We start from the raw sequence: 8561 nt of genomic DNA, 5'->3' as shown, positions 1-8561 counted from the left end.
GGTGGACCGAGGGCGGGGAGGCCGGACGGAAGAGGAAAGGGAGGGCGGCGAGCGGCCACGGCGGGGTGTGGAGCGTGCGGCGTGTGTGCGGTGGGAGGGCGGGAGAAGGGGGGTAGGCGGAGTAATGAGAGCGCGAGGCGCTTCTCGTCGGCTCCTTCGCACGGGCGGAAAGAGCCGAGCGCAGCCCGAGCGCCCTATTAAAATGGCGGCGGCGTCGGCGGTGGCCGCGGCGTCTGGTCGGTGAAGTGACTCTGCTGCTTCTCTCCCCACCCGCCCCCTCCCTCTCCCCTCCCCTGTCCTTCCCCTCCTTCCCCGCCGCCGGCGCCTCCGCGCCCCTCCGGCCTGCGCACCTCCCCTCGCCCCCCTCCTCTCCCCCGCCCGCTCCGGGGACCGCCGGCCCCCTCCCCCATTCTCCTGCTCCCCGCCCCGTCCCCGCCGCCGCCCGCCCTCGTCGCCTCCCCGCCCCGCCGGCCGGCCGGCCCCCTCCTCCGCCTCTCTCCCCTCCCCCCGCCGGTCGGGATCAGTCAGTACGATCCGAAGCGGGGGAGGGGGGGGGCGGCGGCCGAACGATGTGCGAGAACTGCGCAGACCTGGTGGAGGTGTTAAATGAAAGTAAGTAGCCGGGGTAGAGGCCTGTCGGGGTGCAAGGTTTGGGGTCCTCGCGGCGCTCTCCGGCCTCCCCAGGCTACCGCGGCCTGCGGAAAGCGACGGCTGGGCCCGGCGGCGTGCGGGCCTAGCGCCCGGGGAAGGTGCGCGGTGGCGCCGCCGCCTCGGCGTCTCGGGCCCGGCCGCCCGGGTTACCTGGGCACTGGAGAGGCGGCGGCCGACGCTGCGGAGCTCCGGCCGGGCCGGGCCTGGGCGCTCTTAGAAAGTTTCCTCATTACAGGTGTCAATTAACGAAGGCACTAATGAGCCCCTCGCCTCCTTCGCTATGCCTGGAAGGTGAGGGGAGGTGGGGTCGTAGGAGAAGGATTTCCTCCGCAGTCCGAGCGCTCCGGCCGCCCTCTTTGATTTCTAGCGTGCTGTTGAGGCCTCTCTCACCTGCTAATCTTCATTAAACTCCCTGGGAGGAGGGTGGTGGATTTTCCCTCCCTTGGGGGTGTGTGGGTGTATTAAACCCATCTGCTACTCCTTAAATAGCTGAAAATGAACTGTGATAGTGATGACTGTAGCCTTCATACCTTTTTTTTTTAAATGTTATTTCTTACTGTAACATTAATCGTTTTAGTGGTAAATTCTGTTAAGGAGAGTAGGTACTATAGATACCATCCCGGGATAGTCATGGCCTGTCTCCTGGAAAGAAAGACCTGATTCCTTATACTTTTTATTGTTAACTAGCATATGTTGATCATTTCTGGCCAGATTATTTTATTCCTGACCTTGGAAAGATGGTATTTCAGTTTAGAGATGCCAGCAATATTGCAAGTCAACTACTTCTGGGCCCGAAGGCCTAGGTTGGAAGAGGTAAAATTCGATGAAAAGACCAATTTACAGAAACTGGATTGATGAGAAAATGCTTGTTTATGAACAGTTTATGTAGGAATTGAACTTGTATTTTCTGTGTGTTATTTTGACACACTTCCAAATTACCTTTTTTTCTAATATCATTCACTTAAACAACTGATACTTAAACAATTGATATGCAAAATGCGCCATCGTGTTTGTGTTTGAATTTCCATTAATGACCAAAGGTGGTAAGAAAAGTGGAAGAGTTCTTGTTTGCTTTCAACTGTGTATTTACTTCCTGACAGGTGGAAGTAGGCTTTTGCACATATTCAAAGGTACTTCTAGCATTTGTGTCATGCTAAATTTTTCTAGAATTTTAAGGTTATTTGTATTTTGAGATACTTTTGTTCTTGGTGCAGGTAGTTTCTGATATGAAGGTAAACATAAGTCCTTAGTAATTTTTTTCAGTAAAACTATTCTGTATCTTCCATGTGTGTGACTTTATTTTGTGGTACTGAGGATTGAATCCCAGTGCCTTCATGCTAAGCAAATACCACTGAGCTCCCAGCCCCCCCCCCCCCTTTTTTTTTAAATTATGTTTTGAGGTAGGGTCTTCATAAATTGCTCAGGTTGGCCTTGATCCTGTGATCCTCCTGGCTCAGTTTGCAGAGTTATCTAGTATTACAGTACAGGCACACACTACCATGTCTGGCTGATTGTGACTTAATTCTAAGTTGGAAAAGTAATGAGTTTGCTGTCTTATGCATGTTAGGAAAAAATAATTTTCTTTCTTTCTTTTTTTTTTAAATAATATTTATTTTTTAGTATTTGGCGGACACAACATCTTTGTATGTGGTGCTGAGGATCGAACCCAGGCCGCACGCATGCCAGGCGAGCGCGCTAGCGCTTAAGCCACATCCCCAGCCCCGAAAAAATAATTTTCAAAAAACTTACTTAACTAGAAACATTTTAATTACCACCCTCCCTGGGGGGGGGGGGTTGAGCCCAGTCCTGCTTCCACTGAGCCTCATCCCCAGCCCTTTTTTATTTTTAGACAGGGTCTCACTAAGTTGCTTAAGGTCTCATTAAATTGCTGAGGTTAGTTATGAACCTATGATCCTTCTGCTTCACCCTCCCTAACTTCTGAGATTATAGGTGTGTACCACCACACCTGGTATCATAGTATCTTTTTTTAAAAAAATACTTTTTTAGTTGTCAGTGGACCTTTAATTTATTTATATGTCGTGCCTAGAATTGAACCCAGTGCCTTACACATACTTGGCAAGCACAGTGCCACTGAGCCACAACTCCAGCCCAAAATTATAGTATCTTAAAGTTTATTAATCTTTTGAAAGTTATCTTGATATTAAAGTAGAGTCTTATTCAAGATGATCTGGGAAACACCTGGAATTTTGGTATAAGCCAGTGGCCTCTTAAAGTACTTTTTTTTTTTTTTTTTTGCAGGGGGAGGATTGAGAGGATGACTGGGGATTGAACGAACCCAGGGGCACTTTACCACTGGGCTGTATCCCCAGCTCCCCCACTTTTTATTTTTCTTTTTGTAAATTTTGAGACTGGGCCTCACTAAGTTGCTGAGGCTAGTCTTCAACTTGCAGTCCTCCTGTCTCAGTCTCCTGAACTGCTGGGATTGTAGCCTGTGCCAACATGGCTTGTTTAGTTTAATATCTCTTTTTAAGGTTCAATTTAAACATTTGCCTGCAGCTGGGTGCAGTCAGGCAAACCTGTAATCCCATCAACTCAGACTGATCAGGAGGATCACAAATTCCAGGTCAGTTTTGGCAATTTAGGGAGATCCAATCTCAATAAAAAAAAGGGCTAAATTAAAAAAAAAAAGGGTTGGGATGTGGCTTAGTGGTAATGTCCCTTGTTTTAATAACCATTTAACCACACTCCCCCATGACCTGCTAAACATTTAAACACTGATCTCACAATGATGCTTCCTTTTTTAAAAAAAATTTACTTCAGCAGTTTTATATGAAGTTTATATGAGGCTATTGCCAGTTGCTTTTTTTTTCTCTGAGGTTGTTACAAGATTATTTTTTCCATTGGTGCAATTCCTGTATCCCAAATTTAACATAAAATTGTTAAATTCCATTGGACACAGTGAGACACACACACACTCTTGTAATCTCAGCTATTCTGTGGAGCCTGGGGTAGGAGGATCCCAGTTTGAGGTTGGTTTGGGCAATTTAGCAAGGTTCTGTCTTAAAACTTTAAAAAGGGCTGGAGCTATGTAGCTCAGTGGTGGAGTGCTTGCCTAGCATGGTTGGGGCCTGGATTTAATCCCCAGTAAAACACACATACATACATACATACACACACACACACACACACACACAAACACGGATTGTTGAATTCCTTGAGGACAGAAGGTATTGCTGTATCTTACCATAGGATTATTTATCCATGGCTATGATGAATGGAGTATGATGATGGAAACTTGATGAAACGTGTTGAATCAGGAGATTATATGTGTTCTTGTAATCTCAGTCAGTATCTATGGTCTGCCTTTTTTCTCCCTTATAGGTTGTACAAAGATGCATATCAATTCAACCTTGATTAGAAATTCAGAATTAAAGCCCCAAAATAACGTGCCTAAGATTTTAAAAATTATTTTTTTAGTTGTAGTTGGATATACTACCTTTATTTTATTTTATATGGTGTTAAGGATTGAACCCTGGGCCTCTCACATGCTAGGCGAGTGCTCAACCACTGAGCCACAACCCCAACCCAAGGTTTATCTGTTGATATCAACTCCCCATAACAATTTCACCTACCAAGAGAAGAAATAGAATTATTTTTTTGGTGATGTGTTTTGAGCTGATGTTAAAGAAGCTATTAGAATTATTAAGAAAGCCAAAGCCCTGTTTCTGTTCAAATTTACAAACACTGATCAAATTTAAAGACATGTGCTTGAAAACATTGATAAAATATAATCTAAAAAATTTTTGTGTGTGTGTGTGGTGTTGTTGCTGGGATTTGAACCTGGGGCCTCAAGCATGCCAGACAAGCACTCCACCAGAGCCATATCCCCAGCTCCAAATTTTGAAAGAGTGCACATGTGGCTGGATGCACACCTGTAATCCCAGTGACTCAGGAGGCTGAGGCAGGAGAATCTCGAGTTCAAAGCCAACCTCAGCAATTTAGCAAGGCCCTAAGCAACTCAGTGAGACCCTGCCTCAAAATAAAAATAAAAATAAAGAGGGCTGGGGATGAGGCTTAGTGGTTAAGAGCCCCTGGGTTCAATCCCTGGTACCAAAAAAAAAAAAAAAAAAAGTACACACGTGGATAGTATGTTAGATAGTCACAGAGGGTAAGGATTTCATATAGAATATTATTTAAAAACTTGGTAGAATGTAATATAATAAAATAAAACTTGGTAATAATAGATTGTAAATAGCTTCCTTTTGTCATTAGTTTTTTTTTTAATGGACACAATACCTGTATTTTATTTATTTATTCATTTTTATATGTTGCTGAGGATTGAACCCAGTGCCTCACACATGCTAGGCAAGTGCTCTACCACTGAGCTACAACCCCAGCCCCTATCATTACTTTTTTTTTGGGGGGGGGGTTCGGGGGAAGTTTTTTCTTCCTTTTTTTTTTTTTCTCCAAGGCTGAGGACCCAACTCAGGGCCTTGTGCATGCTAGACAAGCTCTGCCACTGAGCTAAATCCCCAACCCCTAGTTTTTGAGAGTGTTAATATTACCAGCTGTACCTGTAGTTCTACTGAGAACTAATTGTAGGAGGAAAGGAAGTTCCAAGCCATTTATACATGTAAGGCTCCAGCCATGGTGTAAACTTCCATCATAAAACATATACAGATACACAAATACATGGATTTGTCTATGGGTGATTACCCATTGAAGCATGCCTGGATTCAGGCTAAATCCCTAGTAAGGACTGACCCTCACCCTGTTTTTAATAGGGTACTTACAGATATTCTGGAAGTTGAAACTTAGGCGTGTAATAGGCAAGCTGTCTACTGAGCTATATCCCTAGCCCAGTACTAACATCCAAGTTTCTATTTTCCTTTGTTTTGTTTTTAATTAGGAAGGAATTTATAGTGCTTGGATGTACTGGGTGGGTTTTTGTGGTATCAATTTGTGGAATTCTATTCAGTTTAGGATAAAGTCTGTTTATTTTTTGGCACTGGGGATTGAACCCAGGGGCACTATTCCAATGAGCTACATCCCAGCTCTGTTTTATTTTTTTTATTTCTAAGAATCTTACTAAGTTTCTTAGTTTCATTTGACATATCATTTGAGATTCTCGTTAGGTATGGTGATGCCTGCCTGTAGTCCCAGAACCCTAGAAGTTGAGGCAGAAGGATCACAAGTTCAAGACCAGCCTCAGCAACACAATTTATCGAGACTCTGTCTGAAAATAAAGATTAAAAAAGAGCTCAGTGGTAGAGCACCCCTGGGTTAAATCCCCAGTACCAGAGAAAGAAGGGGGGAGGGGGAAGGAGCTCTATTAACTGATTTTAGATTAAAAAAACAAACAAACAAACCAGGCTTAGAGTTCATTAGAGTTCATATAACTTGCTAAGTTCACATGGTTACATTTTGAGATACCAGGGTTTGATCAGAACTTAATCCCAGATCAGACTACAGCTATATAAATTTTGTGGTGATACATTATTTTTTTGGGTCATGGGGATTTAACTCAGGGGCAGTTTACCATTGTTCTACATGCCCCTGGGTTCAATCTCCAACACAGCATAGGTATTTGACTCTTAAAATTTGAAAATTTGATCTTACTGCATTACATAATCTCAAATTATGGATTTTTACTTGGTAAATTAATTTTGTTAAGTACATGTCTTTTTTGGGGGTGGGTATTTAGGATTGAACCCAGGGGTGCTTTACCACTGAGCCACATTCCCAACCCCTTTTATTTAAAATTTTTTTAGTTGTAGATGGACACAATACCTGTATTTTATTTATTTACTTTTATATGCTGCTGAGGATCTAACCCAGTGCCTCACATGTGCCAGGCAAGCGCTCTACCACTGAGCTACATCCCCAGCCCCCAACCCTTTTTATTTTGAGACAGGATGTCGCTCAATGGTTTGGGGCTTTGCTGTTAAGTTGTAGAGTCTGGTCTTGAACTCCTGTCTCAGCCTCCGAGTTGCTGGGATTACAGGCTGTGCCACTGTGCCTAGCAATATATGTCCTCTTAAAACAGTGTTTGAAATACTGACTTTCAAGGATAATAGTATTCAGATATTTAGTCTAAGTATCTTTATTAAGTAACTTCTAAACCATGATGCACTATAAGTACTATGTTACATGTAGGCTATCGGCATTGTGTAATAACATTTGATAACATGTTTCATGAAAAAAGTATTAGTTAATATTCCTTGTATGTTTAATAGTGATAGTATCTGTAGGTCTACTTTATAGGTATTTCCTCCATGTGGAGTGATGTATTAACAAAAACTTTATATTTTCAGGCAAGTGCTATATCATTGAGCTACATCCCCACCCCAAATTTTTATATTTTTATTAAAAGAAAGGAAGTTTACCACAATGACTTGACCAATGTATGATCTTAGTCAAATGGACTGTGCCTTTTGCTTTTTCACTTGTTACCTCCCCACGTTATAAGGTTACAGATGCTCACTGTAGGTAAATTGAAAACTTTTAGATCACCTATAATTTAACCACCTAACTCCTGTTGATACTTTGAAATATATATTTTTTGTATACTATACTTTTTAAAATTGGAGAATGAGATAAATGTAGCTTAACATATACCATGTTTCCTCTAACATTGTTCGACCATTTTCTTTATTAAAAATTTTCCCCCAGTGGAGCTGGCAAGGTCACCAAGTCTGCCCAGAAAGCTCAGAAGGCTAAATGAATATTACCCCTAATACCTGCCACCCCAGTCTTAATCAGTGGTGGAAGAACGGTTTCAGAACTGTTTGTCTCAATTGGCCATTTAAGTTTAATAGTAAAAGATTGGTTAACGATAACAATGCATCATAAAACCTTCAGAAGGAAAGGAAAATGTTTTGTGGACCATTTTGTTTTTTTGTGTGTGGCAGTTTTAAGTTATTAGTTTTTAAAATCAGTACTTTTTAATGGAAACAACTTGACCAAAAATCTGTCACAGAATTTTGAGACCCATTAAAACAAAAAATTTAATGAGGAAAAAAAAATTTTCCCCCAGTACTGGGTATTAAACCCAGGGGTGCAAAACCATTGAACTATACTCCAGTCCCCGCAACTCCCCTTCTGCTTTTTTTTTTCTTTTAAGACAGAGTCTTGATAAATTGCTTAGTCTGGCCTGAATCCTGAATGTTAGAATCCTCCTGCCTCAGCCTGTGTGTTGTTGGAATTACCAGTGTGCCCCACTGGGGTGGGGGGAAATTTGTACTGGAGATTTAAACCAAGGGGTACTTTACCACTAAGCTACATCCCTAGCTCTTTTTTTTAAATTTTTATTTATTTATTTATTTTTTATTTTGAGACTAAGTTGCTTAGGACCTTGGTAAGTTGCTGAGGCTGATCTTGAATTTGTTATCCTCCTGTTTCAGCCTCCTGAACCATTAGGATTATGTTGCAAAATTAGTTTTTTTTTTGTTTTTGTTTTGTTTTTTTGGTACTGGGGATTGAACTCAGGAGTGCTTTACCACTGAATTGCATCCTCAGCCCTTTTTGAAACAGTCTCAGTTAAGTTGCTTAAGGTCTTGCTAAGTTGCTGAAGCTGAACTAGAAGTTGTGACACTCCTTCCTTAGCCTCCTGAGTTCCTGGGATTACAGGTGTGTGCCATCACACTTGGCTTCTTTTATTAGCTCTTTTTTTTTTTTTTTTTTTGCGGGGGGGGGGGGGCGTGTACTGGGGATTGAACTCAGAGTCACTTGACCACTGAGCCACATCCCCTGCCCTATTTTGTATTTTGTTTAGAGGCAGGGTCTCACTAAGTTACTTTGCACCTTGCCGTTGCGGAGGCTGGCTTTGAACCTGTGATCCTCCTGTGTCTGTCAGCCTCCAGAGCCACTGAATTACAGGCATGCCTGGTGCTTTATTAGCTTTTGAAAACATGTTTTTGTCTGTAATATTTCATCTTAACATAGAATTT

The 8561-nt window shown here is 42.4% G+C and overlaps 1 protein-coding gene across 3 annotated transcripts in view; it reads left to right on the top strand.

Annotated features, from left to right (window-relative positions):
• Positions 1 to 101: 101 nt before the first annotated feature.
• Positions 102 to 8561, top strand: part of Usp34 (ubiquitin specific peptidase 34) — a 224002-nt gene continuing 215542 nt past the window's right edge. For 2 of the 3 annotated variants that reach the window (XM_076832907.2, XM_076832909.2), the window contains exon 1: positions 103 to 612. In XM_076832907.2, the coding sequence (XP_076689022.2) occupies positions 570 to 612 (43 nt within the window). In that variant the 5' untranslated portion in view covers positions 103 to 569. Of the gene's footprint in view, positions 613 to 8561 lie in introns of all 3 variants that reach the window. The other variant, XM_076832908.2, reaches the window with a different exon arrangement.

Source organism: Callospermophilus lateralis, chromosome 14 (genome assembly GCF_048772815.1).
Source record: "Callospermophilus lateralis isolate mCalLat2 chromosome 14, mCalLat2.hap1, whole genome shotgun sequence".
Taxonomy (NCBI): domain Eukaryota; kingdom Metazoa; phylum Chordata; class Mammalia; order Rodentia; family Sciuridae; genus Callospermophilus; species Callospermophilus lateralis.
Note: the sequence above shows the minus strand (reverse complement) of the source record. Positions and strands in the feature narration are given on the sequence as shown.